Source organism: Python bivittatus, unplaced genomic scaffold, assembly GCF_059951505.1.
Source record: "Python bivittatus isolate LINGU-HERP-01145 unplaced genomic scaffold, Pbiv_v1 ctg000680_np1212, whole genome shotgun sequence".
Classification (NCBI taxonomy): Eukaryota; Metazoa; Chordata; class Lepidosauria; order Squamata; family Pythonidae; genus Python; species Python bivittatus.
In genome coordinates, this window is record NW_028277095.1 from 5,884,374 (window position 1) to 5,908,700 (window position 24,327).

General features: G+C 41.1%; 1 protein-coding gene across 1 annotated transcript in view; it reads right to left on the reverse strand.

Annotated features, from left to right (window-relative positions):
* Nucleotides 1-14,551, reverse strand: part of IKBKB (inhibitor of nuclear factor kappa B kinase subunit beta) — a 29,222-nt gene extending 14,671 nt beyond the window's left edge. Inside the window, exons 1-11 of the mRNA XM_088152027.1 lie at nt 14,206-14,551; nt 10,434-10,528; nt 9,120-9,237; nt 6,288-6,357; nt 4,867-4,955; nt 3,880-3,969; nt 3,143-3,267; nt 1,665-1,772; nt 1,431-1,560; nt 616-810; nt 199-313 (exon numbers count right to left, since the gene is read on the reverse strand). Of these exons, the coding sequence (XP_088008153.1) occupies nt 199-313; nt 616-810; nt 1,431-1,560; nt 1,665-1,772; nt 3,143-3,267; nt 3,880-3,969; nt 4,867-4,955; nt 6,288-6,357; nt 9,120-9,237; nt 10,434-10,528; nt 14,206-14,334 (1,264 nt within the window). The 5' untranslated portion in view covers nt 14,335-14,551. The remainder of the gene's footprint in view (nt 1-198; nt 314-615; nt 811-1,430; nt 1,561-1,664; nt 1,773-3,142; nt 3,268-3,879; nt 3,970-4,866; nt 4,956-6,287; nt 6,358-9,119; nt 9,238-10,433; nt 10,529-14,205) is intronic.
* Nucleotides 14,552-24,327: the final 9,776 nt, after the last annotated feature.

A 24,327-nucleotide genomic window follows, 5' to 3' on the forward strand; every position in this document is an offset into this window, starting at 1 on the left:
TGTAGTCCCTTACCTCTTAAGCCTGACCCAAATGATCAAGTCTCTCTGTATGCAGTCCCAGACTAACATAGAATTTGGAATGTTATTCATTTAAAGAAAGAGCACAATTATATGTCTAACTATAAAAGCAGAAAAAACTCTTTACTGGAACTTCTCCTGCAAAAAATAAGAAAGTCTCTTCCCATCCCAGATTCTTACGAATGCAGTTTATGCTTTCTGGATGGGGCCGCGGAGAGATCTGAGACTCATAGGCTACTTTTCGGTCGTCAAACAGGAACAAAAGGCCAGTATCAGCAGCTGTGGCATCATTAAGCTGGAAGAAAAAAACCCTCTTCATTTCATTTGAACAATGACACTCTATATCACTGAAAGTTTTCCTGGCTGTATCCAAAATCCTGCCTTGAGAGTCAAGGAAGACCCAGACAAAGGTTCTTGATAATTTTCAAATATTTCCTATAGAGGAATCTCCCACAAGCTATTCCCCCCCACTTTAAAAGATCAGTACTGCCAAAGGCTTTTAATTAAAAGAAAGAATTTAATCCTTAAGAGCTGAAAATATGTCAGCATCAGCCATAGCTCACTGAGTGCCACTTAGTGAAAACATTACAGACTCACCTTTATATCAGCAAGGTACTGAACATCAAGCTTCTCTGGAAATAACACTAATCCTCCTTCTTGTAACAACTCTTGGTCCTGCTCTGGAATGCCAGTGTCTGCCTGGATCTTAGCCTTTATGGTCTGTAAAGTCTCTCCCTCTGTTAGAGGATACACGTGCATTGAACCTGTTACCATGTTTAAGATATGAACCAGCTGGAAAAAGAAATACTCATAAAGCAAGGGAAATGCAAAAAACAAAAAAGCAACACATATACTGTTACTAAAAGTTATTTCTCTATCTGTCAGTTAAGTCTCACATTACATACAATAAGTAGGAGTCAAAAACCTCATTTTTTAAAAACAAGAAAAACCTGGTTCAGTTAAATGAAAATAACCTTTTTCCTTGCTCTATTTTTTACCTGGCTAATATGTTAAACATATTTTTGCCATGTAATCCAACTCCATACTGTTTTATGACCACAAACAGTACCTGACTTTTTTCTTTTTAAAAAAAAATCTCCTCCCCCAATTGTAGATATTTGTGAACTACAATGCCCATAACCCCAAACCCTCTAAGTCTTGTAATCCAAATCACCTGGAGAGCATTATGTTGTATAACTCTGCATTATACTCCATCAGTGCTCAAAAAGCTATAATCAATCATTCCTATTTACAGAACAATATGGGGAAAATTCATAAAGTATATCAATAAGCTAGGATGCCCAACACAACACATTAAATCACCCAGACTTCCAACTGGTCTAGTGTGTACCGAAGTAACACATCTTCCTAAATGTCACTCTCCCTATTTCCTTCTCCTGAAGAGAACCTACCTTTACATTCAAGATATCATCCAAAGACTTGAAACAGCCATTGGTGCCATAGGTAGGATGAGTGCCTCTCTGCCGTGGGTGCCATTTAAGCATCAGCTGTAGCCATTTCTCCAGTCTATCAGCCAAAACACTACGAATACAAGCATGAAAGATAAAAGTGGGAAGGAGGACTATTGAAGAGGGTGAGGGGTACAGGAATTGAATTGATTCTTTGATCTATGTATAATTCCTTACCTATTTAGATTATTAGGATATGGCAATTTGCTAGAAAATTTCACTTCTCCAGACAAATCTTCATAAACAACAATATCCAGCTCACTCTTCTGTCGGACTTTTGCATGCCTAAGAAAACAAAGGGAAGTCTGTGCATGAGGGATTTTAGTCTTCTCTCCAGCATATGTCTGTTCCTTTAATAAAAACTAAGAAATTTATTGTGTCAACAGCTTTTATGAACTTGAATCTATTCTGTCAGATGCCAACAGTGTTCATTTCAGTGGATACATGCGTCTGCCACAAGCACTGTGATACTGATGTCCAAAGTCTATTATTTGATGATGATGATGATGATGATAATAATAATAGCAGCAGCAGCTTTGGCTGTAGTATCAAATCAGTGTAATATTATGAGGTTGAACTGTAAAGTATCTTATGACTTCCAACCCCAAATAAATTGTGGTTAATTTTAGCTATAATTAATTAAAACAAGCCAATATCAAATTATTGTTCATGAAATTGGCTCTTTTAAATTCCCCACAATTTATTATTTGAATTACCATCATTAATGCAAAACAAAGCTGAAGTTTCCAATCTCCTCTTCACAGCCCCATTACAGGAGGAGGGGAGAGGATGAGCAGGCTTAGGGGGTATTCTTGTAAATCAAACCATGGCTTAGTGCTAATGTGAATGCATCCATATCAAACACTACATTCTCTTGAATTCCAAGTAGAAAAACCAGCATTGCTTTGTGGTTGTGGCTTGATGAAGCTGCTTCTTACCTCCAACTGCTTATTCTAGCAGCAGTTTGTAAACTAAAAAATTATTATATAGCACACTACTTCTTATTGTCTAAATTAGAAACAGTATATATAACTATACCAACAATTCTTTAAGGTTGATTGAGTAGGCAGCATAAAAATGCTGGAAATAAATAACTAAGATAAACATACCATCAGAAACAAGAAACCTAGAGCACAATGCCACTGAAATTCACTAGGAGCCTTTGGGCCAGTCAGCACAACTACCTCACAGGATTTATTTATTTTATTCATTTATTTGCCTTAGAGGCCTCTCAACTCCATATGACTCTGGGCAGCTTACACTTTATGAGCAAGAACAATACAAATAAGACCCACAGACATCTGGAAGAGAAAGAAACCAAACAAGACAACCAAGAAATGTCCCACACGGGCTCAGCAGCAACCCTAAATTAAGGTATGGGAGAAGAGCTGGGTTTTCAAAGATTTCATTTATATTTACTTTTCCTGCAGGAGCTCAAGGAAGCACTCCTGCCTCCAATTTCTTTGCAGAACAACCAATCTGTGCAGTAGTTGTACTGAGAGGTAACAACCGAGCTGAGGTAATCCAAGGAGCAACTTTGACAAAGGGTGGATTTGAACCTGGTTCCAATCCAGCACTTTAACCATTATATCACACCACTGGCTCACTTATAATAACTTCTCCAAATCCGAGTTACAAAAACATGTCTGAGTTACCACTGTACTGGTTGCCAGTTGGGAAGGAAGGGTCGGAAACCAGTTATGCACTCAAAGGCCAGTGTACCAAAGCTCCAGTAATCCACCGTCACGGTGTATTTCTGTTGTTCCAGCAGCTCTGGAGCCTAAAACATTAAGAACACAAAGCAGACTACCAATCCAATCCCATACTTGCCTACACAGAAATAAAAAACATGGAGTTGAATAGGACTTATTTGCAGTTAGGGTACACTCCTCTATCCACTGAATCTTCTTTAAAAGAAAGAACTCTTAGTCAGAGCTCTTGTGATGGTCACTTCCTTCCCCTTCCCCCACAAAGCCACAGCCTTTTAAGAACAATGGATGGGTTAGGACTCACAAAAGGAAATAATTCTTGACACGTTGGTCATGGAATTTACTACTTTAAGCTACAGTGATGCTTATTATATTAGAATTAATTTGAAAAATGATAAGATAAATCCATAGAGGAAGAGGAAGTGTAGTTGGGAGAGTTCTGTTCATTTTATTAGCTATAATAGACAAACAAAATCATTATGGACCAGACAGTATACACTGAAAAATTAGACTGGTCCCTGTCAGGAAGAAGAACATTTATGTGTCACAGTTGAAATGCTTTCCCACAGTATCAGCCTGGCACCCTGTTCATCCCAACTTCAGTATGCTTCTTCTTTCTTCATATCTGAAATCCCATTATGCTTTTCTGAAAGCCCCATTACTTACTCTAAAAAAATGCTTACCAGATATTGCAAAGTCCCAACAAAGGATGTGCAAAGACTGCCTTGGTCCAGTTCTTTGGCATACCCCAAGTCAATGATCTTGTGTATTAACTAAAGAAAAACAGAACGATGACATGTGTGAGCGTGCTAAGAATGCTGGGAGAGAGAGATGTAACTGATTGTCTGGGTTCACTAAGGGGCTAAGCCCAAGTATGTTGGATTACTACTTAATGTTGTGTAAACTCAGCTAATATGGTTTGTAAACCATGTTTTATAGTTCAGAGGGTTGCATGGACTCAAACTATTGTAGATTATTCAATAAATCAGAGTTAATATATTGTGTAAATACCACTGTATGTTATTGTAAATTGCTTTGAGACTTCTTAATGGGAAATGGTATATAAATTATTTAAATCAATCACCCCCTGGAAAGACATGATAAATGCCCCTGAGAAGATCAGATTTGCCTAAAATCCTAACCCTTTCCTGCTGCAGAAGAAGGAAGGGGGCCACAGAAGTGATGTGTAGCACGACTGAGTTGGGAAAAAGATCCACAAGAACCAGCGTGCCCACTGAAGCTGAAAAGTCAGCTCTCCATCCAGCATATCTCCCAAAGACAGGATAGCCTTCTGTTACAGTAACCCACCATAAAGCACTATACACAATTCACAACACACTATGCAACAAGCCAAGAATGGAGCAATAGGGAAAGGGCTCCTAAACCATTTGGACATAACACAAAGAAAGCAGCCCCTAAGTTTTGTGTATGCCAGCCAGAGTCATGCGCAAGTGAGATGGGTGGCCATATAAATTAATTAATTAACTAAGCAAGCAAGCAAGCACACCCATCTCCAGACTCTGTTCCCTTCTTTTCTGACTAAATATGAGAGTTCGATCTCTGAGAATGGATGAAAGCCATCCCCAGCCCTCTCCCCATACGGTACACGTTTGACAAAAGGGAAGAGCAATGTCTACCTCCTGCACTTTATGAGGAATAAGGAAACATACCCTCTCTTCACCTTGTTGCAAGACGATGTTCTCTGGCTTCAGGTCTCTGTGAATGATCCTGTTCTCATGAAGGTAACGGAGGGCTGAAGCTAATATTGAGAGTATTATAATCAACCAAGTCTCTCATATTAAATACACACTGCATTATGTTTTCAGACAACCTGAAGCAGGTTCAGAAAAAGATCGATCAGGTTAATCAGAGGCATGGAAACTATGTCTTACATGGAAAGACTGAAGAAGCTAGGTATGCTTAGGTCTGAGAAAAGATGGCTCTGGAGGGGCATGATTCCAGCTGTGGGCTTGGACCCTAATAGTTACTAGTAGCAGGGTTTTCGCAACAGCAGCTACTCATTCACAAAACTTTCTCCTGGAGAAAGAAGTACAACTGGACCGCCTACTGTGGCTTCAGGTGATACTTTAAATGTGATTATTCAAAGAAATGTTGTGATTTTAAATGGATTTTTTGATGACATCGTTACATTGCTTCGTGGAGTTTTTAAACATCTTTTATAACGCATTTTACTTTCAGTGAGTGTTTTGTGCATTGCTCTGGACTTTCTTTGGGAAGATCATCATCATTATTCTTCAAGTGCCTGAAAGGCTATTGGCCAAGCTGGTTCTCTATTGACTAGAGTGCAGGATCAGATCTTAAGTGACAAAAAGACAGACAGTGATTGCATACATGGGGAAATGTCCTCAGAGAAACAGCAGTTCAGTGGAGGCAGCAACCTAATATGGTGACGGTCTTCTCTTTTCTGGATGTGTTCAAGCAGAGACCAGACAACCATTTGTCAGAGAGACCTTAATGGGGATTCCTGTGTCAAGTACTGAGTCATCTGAAAGGGCGAAGTGACCTCTCCTTACACTAGGATTCGATGATAGTGCAGAACAAAATCGAAGTGTGGAAATGTCAGGCAACAACAGTACAAGGCTCGGAGCAGCAAAAGCAGGGAAAGAACAGTTAAGTAGGGACCCTGAGCAGAATCTGTCCTCAGGGACTATGAGCAGTGTTATAACACTCTGAATGACTGCTGAGGCATATGGGTGTTAGTTAACTTCCTCGAGGTGCAAGAACATATTTTGATTTTCCTGCACAGAGTCTATGTTATTAATTTAAAAAATACTAACATGGCTTAGAATGAGCATTTTGCCTTTAAGAATAAACTGTAAAGGAGGAATGAAATCTGAAAAAAAAACCAGCTTTCAAATCCATTGAGTCAACTGTGCTGAATCAACAACATAAAAGTAACTGTAATAAACATTACAGTGCTCTTAAAGTATGTGGTTGCTTCCATAGGCTCATCTGGGAGACCTTTGCTGGAATATAGCCAAGCTCAGAACTGTTTCAGCCCCACTCTGCTATCTTCCACCCAATTCTTGAGATTCCTTACCTTCAGATTAGGCCCCCACAAATTACTTACCAATATCTGACAATAAAATAAGAATCTCTCTCTCACGTAGGCCACAGCAATTCTCAAACTGGTTCAGATGCTACGGATTACAAGGAAGGACAAGAAAATAACTTATCTTTATAGGAGTTTTAAATTTTGCACTATAGTTAAATAACTTTGCTTTATTTTTCATGAATCTATCACTTAGTTCTATAAGGGGAGATCTGCCAGCTAACAAGTGACACTTCCAGAAGTGAGTTTCAGAACCATATCAAGTCCCATAGTACATGCTCTTCTACACTGTACAGGTTCTCAAAGGAGGATATACTTTTGCTCTGCAATATCTAAAAACACGCGTCTTGAATGTAAAATAAGTCCTGCATCCCAGAAAAGCGTGGGGTAGAAAACACTTTACAAAGCAGCATATCAGAGGGAGAGATTTTGATATCAGCAGCCTAGCATTTAGCAATGTGTATGGAACTGTGAGATAACATTAGAAGTAAGAATTGAGTGTCAAACAGAAGCCAAATTTTGCAACAACTGAAGTTTAATTCTGTCCTACTTTAATGAAGCAAATTTGGATTTCTCTTGACAACCGGAAATCATATTCCGTAACACTTTCTACAACCCTCCTTAGAGAGAGATGAAATGTTTTAAAAGAAGTTGCTCATCACACTTCCATCTCTAGTCACCAGGTTTTGCAGATTAGAACACTATTGTAAAGGTTTTTTTTCCATAAGGGAAGAAGTGTATAAAAGTCTCCACAGGAAAAGGTTCAAGAATTGTTTAGTTCACTCATCAGAGAGCTGAATCCTCCATGTTTCTGAGAGACAAGATAATTTAATAGTCTCCACAGAAATAAAATATTGAAACATTTTAGTTTTCTCTCAGAGAATTTACTTTTCCTTCCACTTCAGAGGAAGGAAAGGTCTGGCCCAATTAATCCGCTGACCTATACAGCCAGCTCAAGTTATACCAACATGAGATATACTGAATTTGATTACAGTCGGGGAGGAACACTATGGGTTGACCTCTATCATCAGATAGTTGGTCCAAAGCTGGCACACCTAATAATATTCCAGTTCTGGACTTTCCCGTTACTAACAGACAAGTAGAGGAGATGTTTCCCCCCCAGAATCTCATACTTCACTTACTGTCCCAGCCTGCGATGTTCTTTAATCCATGAATGGAGTTAATTCATGCCCGTCTGTTGCAACCACCTGGCCATGTTGGGGACTATGTTATGTGGGCCTATATTCTGGAAATCAGCCAGTCATGAAAATACTATATAGCTGACCGCTATGGAAATTATTTTTTGGACAGAGAAGCCAAATCTGTAGCCAGCTGTCCTAATGTCTCTTGGAAGAGTAACCCCAAGGAATCTAGAGACAGTGCAGGGTTGCCATTTCCTGCTTGCAGAAGGAACAGTGTGTTTGTAGTTACCACAAACTTCTCAATTTCATTTGTTTCTTCTTCTTTTTAATGTTTATTTTTCCATCCTGATTAAATCTTTTGTCTGAGTCATGTAAAAAGTGAACTAAAACTGAAGAAAGAAAAGAGTTCCAGGATGCCCTGCCCTTTGGAGCTAGGCAGGACCGGAACTGGGAAAGAGCTTTCCCAGATCCAGGAAAATGCATGCTGCTTTACTGAAGCCTTGCCTACCCAAACAGAAAGTAACACATTCTTTGATACCTACTTTCATTCTAAGAGATAGCCAGGAAAAAAAAAAAGGTCATATGCTTTGCACAATGATGGAACTGATTTTTAACTTCTTCGAACCATTGCCAGTTTTCAGGCTGAGACTTCATTAGGTGTGCCCTACATATCTTCATATATATCTTCTCAACTATAAAAATTAGAAAGGATGTTTTTTTAAATTAACTATTTCTGATTATATACTTTCCTTCTTGCAGAATCAAGCACACACATCCCTAGAAATCCTGCCTGGAACCACTGTGCTAGGAAGAAGCCAAAGCAGAACATGTCTACCTCTCTTTTTAACAAACCTAAATGAAATAGAGAGGGAAAAATAAGCACTCCAACTCTCTCAAGAACTTTAAAAACAGATTTTCCTATAGCAGATTTTCCATATGTAGACCTTGCAATAAAGTTTCCCCAAGAGGACAGTGGACCCAAACTTAGGTCACGCCACAAGTGTGCAAATGAATGGGGCAAGTTAGTAATAAGTAACTTAAGTCCCATTTATTTCAACAGGCCTATTCAAAGCATAACTAATTATGCCATCTTCAGTGTCAACTTTCAGTAACCACACAGATTTTCTCCATGACGATCTGTCAAACTGGTCCTCTGTGTCTTCCAATGGTGCACCCATCACCACTGTAACTGAGTCCATCCACCTTGGTGCTGGTCATCCTCTTCTTCTCTTTCCTTCCATCGTTCCCAGCATTAGAACCTTCTCCTGAGAGCTACATCTTTGTATACCATATAGGATAACTTGAGCCTGGTCATTTGCACCTCAAGTGAGAACTCTGGGTTGATTTGTTGGGTGATCCATTTGTTTGTTTTCTTGGCTGTCCACAGTAATCTCAGGAGTCTTCTCCAACACTAAAGTTCAAAACCATCAATATTCTTTTCATCTTGCTTCTTCAAAGTTCAACTTTCACTTCCATGCAGTGTCTAAGGATAAATTCACTCAACTTCATGATAACTGCCACATATTAAGCAACACATTGTTTCAGAAGAATGCAGCTTGTAGACCCATGCCAGAGTTTCAGCCAAAACCTTAACTACTCTGTGAAAGGTTCAAAGATACCCATAGCAACAGCTTGAGAAAACTGGATCATACTCCCAGTGTTTCCATTCCTTTCTGACATGCAACAGTGTAGGTGCCAAAAGACTCACCCTTCGAAGATCTCCTCCCTGGCAATATTCCATAGCCAGCAATGGCAAGTCATTGGGTGCGATATTTTGCATCCCTTCCGGAACATCCCGGGCAGCCACCACGTTGGGGTGATTTAGACTATGAGAAAGAAAAGGACGTACATAGAATACACAAAAGCTCAGGAAGATCTGGCACTTGACTTTAAAGCAATGACTTTAATGAAGGATTGCATGTTAAGTGGCTGACCCAGAATACTTGAATGCTGTAACTTTGCAAAGGATTCTGAGGCATATTCAAGAGCACACTCTTATCCTTTTAAGCCTCTGCTCATATCACTACCCTATGCAAGCAGCAGCTTTGTCCCAAATCCTTTCCTGTTATCATACACATTAAAGATAAGGTTTTAAGTACATTTCTAATTATGTTGTTTATTTACATATATCTTTAATAAAATTCAATATATATAAAACACGATTCTGCATATCATACATTGCAAGATTAAAATAATTTAACATGAATTACCAAGAAATGAATGAGCAATAATGCTGATATTGTTCATCCATGATTATGTGTAATATTACTTTAATTAAAGATACTGTCATTTTGAAAAAGAAATACTGCAGAATTAGTTATTAAATTCCACCACAAAAGAAGCAACATGGCAAGACCTCATACTGCACTTTATAGACAAGCTAAAAATAAGAGCAAGAGGAAGATTTTTTAACTCTCAAAGACAAGCATGAAGTGATCTTACCTAGAACAAACTGATACTCAGGATGAAGGCAACCCTCTAGTCACTTTTTCCACTAAATAAACATTGGAATTCACTTCAGAATGAACAGACACAGAATGAGACTGTATGCATTTCTATTTGGCATATGATTAATTTCTTGACCTATAAAATGTTCTGTTTTAGTATGCTCTTAATCTTTGTGATGATCCTCAGTTTGCTTGGTATTTTATGATCACCCAGTTTTCATGCAGAGACCTAACCAGCTTAAGATTCTCTCAGAAAAATTAAATTAGGCAAGCCTGGGTGTAATGCTATCCCCGTGACTGTTTCCGCTTTCATAAGCTCAGGGTCTTGAGGTTTGGGAATTACCAAGGTAGGACATATTTGGTTTAAGAAGAAACAAGTAGTTCTTTTTCAGCTAAAGTGACACACAAGGATGCTCCAGACTTTGGATCATGTCAGCAGTGCCACTTGGTATTTGGCACTGGCTAAATAAATAATTATGCAACCAAACAGGATTGTAATCTTCATGCTAAATGCACTCATCAAATGACTACTTCTCATAATATTTGTGGAAATTGAGTTTTCTGGTATTGCTCACCGTTTCATGATCTGTATTTCCAAACACCATCTTTCTCTGTTGCGTGGGCTCAACTCCTGACGACATTGTTTGATTGCAATTTGCTCCCCAGTTTCCTATAAAAGAAGGGGATTTTTTTTTGTCCTTCCTCTCCAATAATGCAAACAGTATAAAGACCTTTAAACTCTCAGCAACCGCAATAGGAGTGTTAAGCTGGCTTCATACTTCATATAAGCCATGGTCTGTTTTATTCATATTTATCTGTGAGATGGGCCACTATATAACTTTGATAAATATTAAATAAATATTAAATAAGCTACAATGGCCAGTTTACAGATAAATCTTGGTTAACATATCACAATATCACATCCCTACAAGCTACTTTATGGCTTAGCATGATGAGTGAACTCGGCCAGCGTGCTAGGTGGAGATCAAAGGAGGACCTTAAATCTGGGGAAGGTAGAATAGCCCCTTGATAAAATAATCAGTTTGATAATATTTCATGTTGTGACATAGCGGGTGGTGAGACAATACAGAGAGGAACATCAAGGAAGAATCCACTCATAGCAGGTGGGTTGCATCCGCAGGGGTGAAGGAACTAAAGGCAAGGATTGCAACTCAGTCCCAAAAAGGCAAGAGAATCAGGATGTTTTTGTTTTTCTCATCCCTCCTCTCCTCCCCTCCCCACCATCTGTCACTGGAGAGCCCCTTGTTAGGATCTGTGGAGATCCAGGAGACAGTCCCTCTTCCCCACCAATCTGTCATTAGCAGAGAAACAGATCATGAGGGAGGTGTAACCACATATTCCTTTCCTGCTGAAATCCCCAGATCCACTCTTGCTGTCACCCTGGCAATTCTCACATCGCCCTCCCTAGAGTAGAGAACAAAATTTCAGTGAGCCTTCTCCAACCTGACTATCGAGGACAACTGACAACAGCCCTATTGGCTGAGGATGATGGAGTTGTAGTGAACACCTCTGGAAAGTACCAAATTGAAGAAAGATGAGTCCACGTGGCATGTAATTTGGCCAAGTCCATTTTGCTAAATGGTGCTTCCATTGCTCCTTTTCTTTTGCTTTAGACTTCACTTTCCCTTTCTCTCTTCCTGAATATTAGCTTCCATAGGCTTGAGTTCATATCATCAAATGTATGAAAAAAAAATCAAAGATAACATTTCACCAAGAGGACTGATTCCTGCAAGCTTCTACCACAATAATTTGTTTTACCTGGAGGAGTAATACCTTTAGGGTTTTTCAATGGCTTTGTGAAATCTAATCTTAGCTATGACCTGGGTTAATACAGTGGTACCTCTAGTTATGAACTTAATCCGTTCTGTGACTCTGGTTGCAACTCGAGTTGGTCGCAACTCGAGGTAAATTTTCCCATAAGGTTCAATGTAAATACAGCTAATCCGTTCCGCCCTCCGAATTTGGTCGCACCATGAGGCAAATTTCCCCATAAGGTTCAATGTAAATACGGCTAATCCGCCCTCCGAATTTGGTTGCACCACGAGGCAAATTTCCCCCATAAGGTTCAATGTAAATACATACAGTTAAACAGTTCTGAAACATATGGATTTTATTTTTAAACCACAAAAACATGAAAATAGTCGAGATGGTCGACTTCGCCATCTTGTACTCCAAGGCCAGATCAGTCACACGAATACCACGATCGTGCTTTTCTATAATGTCCTTCTTAAGTTCGATCGTCACTTTTTTCTTCAAAGCCTTATTCTTGCCAAGCCTGCTCTGCATTTTCTTTGGAGCCATGCTGACAAGTACACCAAACACCTTCCAAACGCCACAAAACACACGACAAGCCTCACTGAACGTCTCCTTGCTACCGCGATCTTGCCCACAGGAACCCGCGACCGCATGGTAGCAGGGAAAATGGCCGCGGATCCGGTTCGTAACTCAAGGTGGAGTTCGCAAGTCGAGGTAAATTTTTGGGGCCGGAGCTGGTCGTATCTCGAAAAATTCATAAGGAGGGGCGTTCATAATTCGAGGTACCACTGTATATAGCATTCATAACCTTTTACTAAAGATGTACTGTATGCCCTAACTGGAGGAGGAGCATAAGGCTGAGAAGCGAACAGAAGAAAAACATGACTTAGCAACTACACAGGGGACAACAAAAAGAAAAATCTGCACAGGATGCTTCTGAATGAGGTTCCTATAAGGCTGGTAATCTAAGCAATTTTTAAGGCAACCTAGACAATACTGCAAATAAGGTTTCTTCACACATCCCTGAAGGCCAATTGCGCAAGCAAACTTCTATTTGGTTGGGACCATACGTTTTTATATGCTATTGAACTATGGAGCTACTGTCTGTGTCCATCACGCAGAACTCCCAGTTTGAGACACAATTCCTTAGAAGAGGACATTCATCTTCATTCAAATCAGGGCTCCTCACCCATGATGTTTACTACAGGTGGGTCTCAGAAGTCATCTTGATGGAACAAAGTCCTTGCAATGTTAAGTCTTCTAAGTTTTGCTCTCATTGTTCATTATAATAAAATGTCTGCAGACACCTTCCTTCTTACTTTCAGCAACTGAGGGACTGCTGAGGGTCCCAAATCTGAGGGAGTGGCATTTAGAAGGACATGTGCTTGATAATGGTCAGTGATGATCCCTGTGCCTGGAACAGATGACCCCCAGATATTCAGATCATCCCTATCATACTTTCAAAGTGGGCCCCTGAAGACCTTATTGCCAGAATAGTAGGACATCAAGGCTTTCTTGCTGTTATGTTAGGTTATTGATTTTTTAAAAAGTGTTTTGTACTTATGCTTATTATTTGTAAGCCACTTGGAGTCTTTGGAAGTGGGGTAGCATAGAAATCCAAAATAAGTAATAAATAAGAAAGTTAAGAAATGCTCAAAACCAAAACCCATGGATGCCCTCTGCTCCTTCTGAAATTTATTTTTTAAATATATTTTAATTTTACGTTTTTTATTTTTTAGCTGATCTGAGGCTTCAGAAATGAAGCACTGTATAAAGTGCCAAAGAACGTTACAAATAAAGCCAAAAAGCTAGCTAGGAAAAGCTCAGAAACCAAAACCCACTGATATCTCTGCTCCTTCCCTATCTGATTCTTTTACATTTCCATTTTCTGTTTATTATTTGTAAGATGCTCAGCGTCCTTGGAAACCGAGCAACAGAGAAACCTATTTATTTGTTCAGTTGGAGCTGCCCAACTCCAGAACGACTGAAGGGAGAGAGGAAGTTACAAATCAATCCGCAAGAAAGGGAAAAAGAAAAGTACTGCAGGAAAGGCTGCTCCAAACCAAAAACCGTAGAGGCCCTCAAATCAGATCCTTAAAGCTACTGTTTAATATGCTGTGCGTGTGTATTGTATAAAGGAAGTACACAGATAAAGATATACTATATATGTACACACACACGGATTCTTAAATTCTATTTTAATCTGGCCGATTTTTTAAAAACACTCCAGGGCTGCGTTTAGGCTCGGAGACGGAACTGAGGGAAGGAAGGAAGCTACAAATCAGTCAGTAAGGAGGAGAAAGAAGGGGCAGGTTCATCCGTCAGGAAAAAAGAAAAAGAAGAAGGCAAGCTCGGAAAGGCGGCCCACAAACCAAAAGCCACTGATCTGACGCCCTCTTTTTTGGTGGGGGAGGAGGACGCCATTATTTCCCATTTTTGGTTGGGGGCGCAACGACCTCTGGAGGGTCGGGGACTGGCGGCCTCGGGGGCGCCGCCGGCCTGCCGCCCCTCCCCCCGCGCTCGCTTTTCCCGCCAGTTCCCCTCAGGCGGGCGCGCGCGCGCCCCGCTCACCTTGTGCTGCCACCGGATGACGTTGCCGAAGCCGCCGGTGCCCAGGCGCTCGCGCATCTCCCACGGGCCGCAGCTGCTCAGGGGCTGCAGGGGCGCCGAGGGCGACGGCGAAGGCGGCGGCGGAGGCATGGCCGGGCCGGGCGAGGTCGGCGACAGTCTGAGGAGAGGTCGCTGCCGCCCCAGAGCCGCAGCAGCGCTAGGCCCGCGGCCACTTCCGCGTCGCGAGGAGGAAAGAGGCGGCGGCGGCGGCGGCCCGGAGGTCGGGCCTTAAAGGAGCAGCTTCGGAGGAGGCGGAGAGGCCGCGAAGGCGGCTGAGCGAGGCCCGGCGCCGGGGTCGCGCGGCAGACGAGGCGCTGTCCGCGGAGGCTCTGGGCTGCAGCGCCCTGGCCGGCCGCTAGAGGGCAGCGAAGGGCGGCGTTCCCGGGCGGCCGGGGTGCCCCCAGCGGCGGCCTGAGGTTTTGCAGGGCCCCCGGTCGCCCCCAGCCTCGGAGCGGGCTCTGCGGGTGCAGTGCTCGACGATTGGATCGGCCTTGTGCTGCTTTCGGACAAACTGCCAGCGTTAGAGACGTGCAACTGCGGTTCGAGCACCGGGACCCGCAACTGCCCCTCCGCAGCGAGTGGGTTCACACAACGTGAAACCCAGGTGAGCCAAATTGTTTGGCTAATGTGCAGTGGCCAAGCCAAGCAACCATATTGTGCTCTGCTCGAGGGCCTGATTCACACAACAGGCTAAGGCAAAGCTTGGATTCCCAGAACACACTGAATCACAAACTCCCCAATCTTGTTTTAAGCCTTGTATAACAGGTTGTTCACAAGTAGCCACTGACTCAAAAATCAGCCAACTGCATTGCATCAATCCACCCATAGGGCCACCTTATGATTGAATCAATTGTGCAAACCCATAACTAAGCCATGATTCACTGAATTATGGGCGACCTTGTCAGATTAAGGAGTGGAGAAGCCTACAATTTTAGAGTTCGCAAGTCACAGCCCCGAATCTATTTCCGTAGTGCAGCATTACTGCTTCCACAGGCAAAATGTATCCCTGTATATTTGCAAAGGATTTAAGCTCTGGCCTGGCTTGTATATCATTTTAAGCCTGGATTCATTTAACCATGGTTTATTGAATAAACCAGGATTGCTGAGTTTTAACATGACTAACCACAAAGCATAACAGCCCAGACAAAAATAGCCATAACAGTTAAAAACAATATCATAAGCCGCTGAGAAATCAAGGAGCACAAGGATGGATGCACTACCCCCATCTTGGCTCTGCTGAAGGTCATTGACAAGCATGTCCAGTGCTGTCTCCATAGTATACCCTAGTCTGAAACCCAACTGAAATAGGCCCAGAGAATCCATTTCCTCCAAGATACTCTGTAGCTGACATCCAACCGTCTTCTCCACAACTGTCTCCACAAAGGGGAGATTTATTCATTGATTTATTCCATTTATATGGCCGACCATCTCAAAAATGTCACTGGGTGCTGCTAACAGAGAATAAAAACAAGATAAAAATACAGAAAAACAAAAAGGGCCAAGATTTAAAAAAACAACACAGACAACATAACCAAGATATGGGCTCAACCACACATCCTGGGCCCAGCAACAAAATCAGGTTTTTAGGTCTTTATGGAAAGCCAGTGGAGTTGGGACAAATCTCTGGGGGAATGATGTTCCAGAGGGTAGGCACCACAACAGAGAAAGCTCTCCACCAGGGACCTACCAGCTGACGCTCCCTAACGGATGGATGGTATCCAGAGCATGCCTCTTCTGCTGGATCTCACAGGATGGGTAGATATAACTGGGGAGAGATGGTCCTGCAGGTAACCCAGCCTCGTGCCATAAAGGACTTCATGTTACTACCAGCACCTTGAATTGAACCCGGAAGCATATTGGCAACCAGTGCAGCTCACAGAGTAGAGATGTCCCATGTGCTGAATGAAAGGTGCCTATAACTGCTCACACTGCTGCATTTTGTACCACTTGAAGGTTCCAGATGCTCTTCAAGGGCAGCCCTATGTACACCATATTGCAATAGTCCAATTGGGAAGTGATCAGGGTGTGAGTGAGTGTGAGCAGGGCCTCTCAGTCCAGGAATAACTAATGTATAACACGTTGCTGTGCAAAGGCCCTCCTAGCCACAGCTGCCACCTGCTCTTTGAGCAGGTGGTACAAATCTAGGAGGACCCCTGAATTGCACACAGGTTTCATCTGGAAGAGTGCATCCAGAAGATCCTTCCATCCAGGAGCCCTAAAACCCAAAGCCACTTGGCCTTGTTAGGATTGAGCTGAATCCTTTGTTCCCCATTCAGAACCCCACAGCCTCCAGACCCTGAGACAGGACCTCTACAGCATCATTGCGAACTGGATGATAATTGTCCAGGCTGGAGAGATCCAGCGATGGCCTCTTGAGAAGGGGCGCACCACCACCTCTTTCAAGGCTGGAGAGACCATCCCCTCCCTGAAAGAGGATGATACCATCACATGAACTCACCCTCTGATGACCTCCTGGACCACCTTGACAACCAGAGAGGGATCAGGGTCTAACAAATAGGTGCCCAGACTGACATTTGGAGGACTTTATCCACTTCTGCAGGAATCACAGAATCCAACTCAGTCCAGACAATCTTACAATATTGTAAGTGAAGACCAAGCAAACTTCATTATGGCTAAGCAGAATGTATAAACCCAGCTTCCTTCTGACCTAGTCCTCACACCAGTCATGATTTTTAATAATCATATCTATGTTACCTATTGGTTTTTATAAGCAAATAATTTTTTGTATTCTTTTGTATTCGTAGGTTCTGAAATGTACATTATTCTGCCTCGTTTAACCGTTTGGTGTTGCTTCCTCAGCAGGTTGTAACCAATTGCGGCTTTCCATGGATGGAAAACACTTGTGTGAAACAGAGCTCAGAAGCTGCTGATCTCCCTCAGTCTATTGTAGATTATTCCAAAAGGCTGAGATAATTTGGAATTTTAAGAAAGTGCTGTGGGCGCATCCACATAATGGCTGCCCTAAGGGGCATAATCAACCACAAAACATCTGTTTACCAGAAGGCAAATGAAATGGTGGTTCCCTGCTGGTTAGCTTCCCAGTTTGTTTTTTGTTGCCTCAATATAAGCCTTTATTCATCATAGAACTGGGGTATATAATATTTCCAAGGGATAAAAATTCCATAAGAAAAATAAATGCCCTCACATGTTACAGGCTGAATGTTCACAGGCTGGATTTTCCACTGTAAACTAATGTTAATGCCCAGAGAAAATGACAGTTTCCTTCAGCCTCACCCATTCATGTCTCTGCAGTGTAGTGTATTTTTTCCCGTTATGTCTGACAGAACGGCCAGTCCAAAGCAGTCTTGTCTATGCTGCTAAAGCATGGGGGATGGGGCAAAAATTCTGATTTATCTGGAAAATAGTTCATAATCAATTGCACTGTGCAAGCCAGTTAGCTGCGGGATTATCATGGGGTAGAACTTTTATGACAGTTCCAATTGCAGAGCCCATAGGGAGACTGGATATCTATCTGGCTCTGAGATGATTACATGTTCTAAAATTATGGGCTTGTGATCTGTACTGACATTACAACTGGCTGCTTTTCATTTACTAAATACTGATGGCAATCAGTTTTCATGCTTGTTTAAGCCAGTTGTCTGTATTACAAAAGGGTCAGACTCTTTACCTTTTGTGATAGCTCTCTGAGCTACAGTTTGCAGAAAGGTTTAAAGAAGTCCAGTAAGGCTAAAACTGAGGGTGCCCTGAGGGCTTCATTAAGAATCTTTTGTCTTACTCCCCGTAATAAGTACCGTAATTTCCTTTTCCCTCAACTTGTATGAGCTGAAGTCATTTCGTGAAGACATTATAAAACTGGAATGTGCTATGTTTTGAAAAGTGCTAAGAAGTGAGCAATGTTTTGGATATGGCCACTTTGTAATTCTGTCATAGAGGATCACTATCATAACAACAGTGACGGGGATAGAGAGAAATTTCCTCTCTCATTTATTGGTTCAGAAGTGATTGCATAAACCATCTATTAAACGAATACTAACTGGAAATTCCACATGACACCTATGAGGTTCAGTCTATCAAGTTGCCACATGGATGTCCGTGTCAATATGTTAGATGACTTCAAAAACATTAGATAAATCCATAGAAGTTAAGTCAATCAAGAACAAATAGTTATGATAGGTATATGCAGCATCCTGTGCAGGATCTAACCTAGAGCCACTTTTATGGGACATCACAGTTGTGGTCCTCCTCAAATCCTGCTATGTTCCTGCCTTATCATGGCAGAGTGTTGTTACGGAGGGACGAGCAAGAACATTGGGAGTGTCTGCCAAGAGTATATAATCCCAGCTGGGTCACCCAAAGCAAGAAGGTCATCTCAGCTGCCCAACTCAAGCAAGTAGGCACCTCTATTGGGCAGCACCGATACAGGAATATGCTGGTGGCAGGTGATTACTGTAGTGACAATGGCAAAGGCATGTGGGAGAAGGTAATGGTAAACCACTCCTGTATTTTTACCAAGGAAACCATATTAGAAAACTCAACACAGTGAAAAATGAAATGACTCAACCACACATTGGCATCTTAGGTGTCAGCCATCTGAAATGGGCTGGAATTGGACATTTTCAGTTGAAAGATCATACTGTTTAGTACCACTTTGTGTGATCCTTCTGATCCTCCTGAACCTGGGAGGTAGCAATTGAAAGAAAGAAAAAAACCATTTATTTCATAGCCACTAATCCTATGAGGAAAACTGGGGCAATCTCTTGGCACTTTGTTCTCTTTCCAGTAAGTTTCACAACTCAGTTTTTAGAGAATCCAGTCTATTCAGTTCTATAATTCTTTCTAATCAGATTTTTACAGTGCCCAGAGAAGACTGGCCTGCTGGATACTTACTTAGCATGAACTGTCTCCTAGCAGCAGCCTTCAAGTAAAGCGGTTTGCGCTGTAACTTGAAACCTATTGTAGTCAGCGAAACCCAGAAGCCAAGGTTGCCTGAAGGATCTATCATAAAAGCAAGCAGGAAAAAAGGTGATTTCTGAGAAAATATAGTGCCAGGAAATGCCAGATTGACATGTGCAATGTATTCTGAGAGTGAGGCAGTTGCCACATCAGTAGGATCTACTGCCACCCCAACAGTGGTACCTGTAGACTTCTCATTGCAAAGAATTCTGGAATGGTATTGTTTAGTTTAACATACAAATCAAACATCTGACGTTCCAAAGAAAGTATTATGCCACGATAAATGCTGTCCGCAACTAAACAGTTTCATTGGGAAGCACATGGTAGTTGCTATGTGTCATCCCCCCCCCCCAACCATTCTGGGACTTAAATGTTATCCTCTTTCCCCAGAAATGCAAAAGTGGAGGTAGCAACCTACAGATTCTGTTCAATACATATCTTCTGCAAATGTCTTCCTTGATTCTTTTTATTTTAATCTTTTTTTTTTTACTCTGCTCATCAGTTTAATGCCTTCCACTCTGGAAGATTTCTTATGAAAGGTATGAGGGAACCACCATCCCATTTTCCTGCCCTCTCCCTTCAAGTTGCCTTTGATGTCATTATGCTGATGCAGACTGCAGCTTACAGGTTCTTCAGCAAGCTTGCTACAGTTCGCAGGGTGGGTGCTTGTCAGCCAGATGGCACCCTTGCACACTTCCAGTGGCTCCAAATCAAACATGTTCAGGATTTTGGTCTTTTTAAGCTCTTCCCAATTCCTCTAATTTGATCATAAATGGCCTCCCTGCAAAATAGATTGAAACAGGAAGGAAAAGGGAATATCTAAAAACAGAGCACTTTCTCCAATACCAGTTTCTAAAACTTGTTCAAATACCAGTTAAAAAAAACAGTTTTAACAGACTACAATCAAAGTGCTGCCACACAGAAGACCATCCTCTGTATAGGCATTTCTGGAATTAGGCCAAAGGATCAGAAGATTGTCATTTATCATCAGAGACTGAAGTTTTGTTTTAATAAAGACACAGAATTATATAAAGAGGAGCTTGGTTCATAAATGACATGAAGCCATTATACGGCTTGTTTAATTTTGGCTTAGTATGTTGCATGAATCCAGCCACTGTGGTTTGTAGACTATAATTTATGCCTTAGTATGTGGTGCTAAGGAATATACTGATGGTCTAGCCAAATATCCATTATAGTATATTGGTGAAATTCTAAAGACTGGATGAAGTGCCAGATGGCTAGAGGAAGGTAAATGTCCGTATATTCCAAAAGGGGACAAAGGAGGAACCAGGGAACTACTGTACAAATCAGTCTGGCAACATTCTAGAATAGATTCTCCGGCAAAGTGATTCAGCTGCTCAGCTCTATTATTTAGAAGCAGAAGGCAAGATCATTTTGGCAAACTGCATGAAGGGGATGTTTTGCATCTTTCTTGAAACAAAGCATACCTCAAAGAATTTGCACAATCCTGATTCAAACCCTCTATTTGTTGATATTTCTGTGATTTTGTTTCCCTTTCTGATTTTTTGTATTCAATATACTCTTTGTCCTTTTGAACAATACTGTATTAATGCAGTGCAACTATTCTGGTTTTTTTATTGATGTTTTACACACAATAATCACTGCATCCTCTTGACTGATATGATTTCACTATATTTTTGATATTTCCATTATACTTACACTATCACCCTGATTCATTCATCTTGCCTTTGAAACTTTTAGCACTAGTATATAACATGAAAAGGGTAAACACTCCCTTGAGTCAAACTTAGCTCCTGATGACTACCTGGACATGTCCATGCAAGGTTTTTTGGCAATAGTACTGAACTGGTTTTCTCTTGGTTTCTTTATGGATATTTTTCTTATTTCCCAGTTTAGTCCACAGCATTAGAATCCCATGGTGGACTCCTATCCAAATACAAGCTAGCCAGACCTTTCTTAGCTTGGGAGCCACCTCTTTGCACCACCTTTGGAGAAAATAGGATCCCTCCCTCTCTCTCTCAATATTATCAAGCTTTGATCGTTGGTTCTCTGCTTCCCATGCTTTTATCCTATGGCATAAAGAATCCATGAAACATTCAGATTCTATCTAAAGTATATATCATTCCAAAGCAGATGCTTGCTTTTCAACAAAATCCTCCAAGGGTCTTTCCAGAGTATCTCTTTGTTTTATTCCTTATCTAGAAATGTTGTATATTTGTTGACTTAGAATTTGTACAAGAACAGAACATCTTTGCATTCCTTTACATTCATCATATATTGATCCATTATTGAGTTGCATTCTTAATACAGTATGGATCACAAAAACAGTACTACCGTTATTCAAAAGTATGGTAGAGGTGGTGGGGGAAACATGTCTTTTCAGCTGTATGTTTGGAACGAAAGTGGTTTCTTGATCTGAAAATGGCAGTAATTGAGGATGCAAAGTAGACTATCACAAATATAATTCAAAGTTATATTCTCATAATATAACTATGTCTTTATCATTGTTCATGTACCAGTTTGTGCCCAATCTGAGCAATTGATGCATCCAGAGTGAGGCTGAGAAAATAAATCCCAATTCTATTGGTCAGCATTCAAAAATCAAACAGTGGTAGATTTTGATCTCACATTCTTTCTCTCCTTGACACATTTCCCTTCTCCTGAACTCTGAACCCAGTAATTTTTTTGAGTACCAGAATAGATTGGAGCTTATTGTCCAGTGTGACCCTCTAGTTGTTGTTGGACAGCAACTGTCATGTTCCTTCACTGTAATCTATGCCAGCCAGGGATAATAGGTATTGAAGTTCAGCCACATTTGAAGCACCACCCTGTCGTAATTTTGTGACCAGGGAAGTTTATCAGGGAGTGGGGGAGGTATTTTTATTGGCAAAATTAAATTACCTATTCATCTACTGTAAATGAAATTACCCCAAATCACTCAGTATTCAGTTGTACCTTTTGCCCATCCCTAGACTTGAGGAATAATATAGGCCCTTTTTAAGACCCTGAGAGGCTCTATAGGTAAATATTTATTTGATTTTCTCCACTTCTCAGTATATTGTTGGTCAGTGTAAGTTTTTCCCTTTATTTTTATCTTTTGAATTCAGTGGCCAAATGAATGGAAGCTAAAGTAGGAAAACTCAAAATATTGAAAGAATTTGTGGGGTTATATTTTAACTGGGCAGACTTCCTGCCTTGAATCAGAAGTATCAGTTCACTGGATCATTTCAAATACTGGACCATACTTTCTGTGGAGGCTCCCTCCATGTTTGGGGCCCAGAGCAATTGCCCCATTGGCCCTTCATCCCAGGCCTTGCATCTGTGTACTGTGGTAGTCTCATACCTTTTTCCAGTCCCTTGCCTTGCATTTTTTTTCTTGTTTGTGTTGTTAGCTAACGGTCCTAAAAGCAGCACTTGAAACTTTTGTGCTAAACTACCCTTAGTTTCAAAAGGTTTTATTTTACACCACAGATTAATTTATTCATTAACTGTGAGCTGAATGACTCATTCCCAGCACAAAAGTACCATGATAACATGAAGAAAACAGACACAGAGGAAAAGCGTAATTTTGGATCCTGTCAGTTGCAAGTCATTAATCTAATTACATAGTGAGTAGTCACCGGGGGACAGGAACTTATCAGGTAAATTACCTGATAGATTCCTGAACTTTGGGAAACGCTGGCAGGATAAAAGAATTGCTTGGAATGTAGGAGCTGGAATACAAAACTAGTTTTATAGCTTCTTTTTTTTTTCTTCTTATCAGACACTTTAATCTGATAATGACAGCAGCAGTGTTTTGAAGTCCCAAGAGTGGGTTTTCCATCATCCTGTACATTCTGCAGGGATCTAATCTCTTCCCCGTCCCATTATGAGATGAGATAAAGCAAAATTTCAAGATGGAAGGGTGGGGGAGATATAGACAAATTTAATTCTACTAAGCAAGGAGTCTTTTCTATGTAAGCATCCATGAAGAGCAACTAACTGTGCAGAGGCAGAGAATGGGGTCTGAATGACCAGCTATTATTGATTCTTTATTGAGCAGCGGTTGGACTGGATGTGCTATAGATTCCTTCTAACTCCTATGTTCTGTGAGTCTATAGGGGTTTGCTTATGGTTCTGTGATAGAAGTCTGTGGATCTTATCCTAGGTGCTCAAGGTCAGAAGATCACATGGTAGGTGATGGGAAAGTCCTCTGACCTCAAGAGCTGGTTTCAGTTAAATACCAGGTACAGGGGACCTGTACTGCATCAGATGTTGCTCAATTACAACTCCCAGCATCCTTCATCATTAATGATGCTGTCTGAGTAATTAATGATAACTGTCTGAGGCTGCTAGGATTTGACTCAGGAATATCTGGAATGCCACAGGCTCCCTGGTTCTGAAGAAGAAAATATTGGATTTGGCATACAGCAATTTATCTGGTATAATGTGCCATATTATATCAGATAAACTGGTATAATCTTGCTTTTATTTGTTTATATGCTTGGTTGTTTGCTTAGTTACTGGCTGCATTGACGCATTCTAAACTTAGTTACTGAATTAACTCATTTTCTGGACTTGGACAGGGCATTGAAGTTTAAAATAACCAAACAGTCTGGTATCACAAAATACACTAAGCCATCAATAAAAGAAAACCAAAGTAAAGAAAACTCCACTGTAGTTAAAATTAATCAGGCTTGGCATGTTTTACACATGCAGTTTCAGTTTCTTTAACTGATCTGATTAGGCATGTTGTGTTAACACTTCAGTCTGTATCCCACTTTTCAGATTGGACACTCAGGGTAGCTTATAGCCTAAAACAAAAAAATAGATCTGATAAAGAAGCCTATTTGATCCAGGACTTTGTGCATGCAGAGCTATAGAATCAGGGTGGGGGGTGCTAACCTGCAGGCAAGATCCGCTCTGTAGCCTGTTTGGATCCAGGCATAGCGTTCCTTCCTCCCATTCCCCAGCACAGCAGATTGGCTTAGAAGAAGTTCTAGGGGGAAAAAAATGTACAAATTGTACTTGTTCCAAAAAGCCTAAGTGCTATATGGGGAGATTTTGAGGGACATTGCATTGTCCCCCTGCCTCCAGATTTCTCATGGAATAATTATCTTTTTTATTCTAAACTACTTTGAGATTTTTTTTAAATAGACACAGTATACAAATATAAGGAAGAGAGAG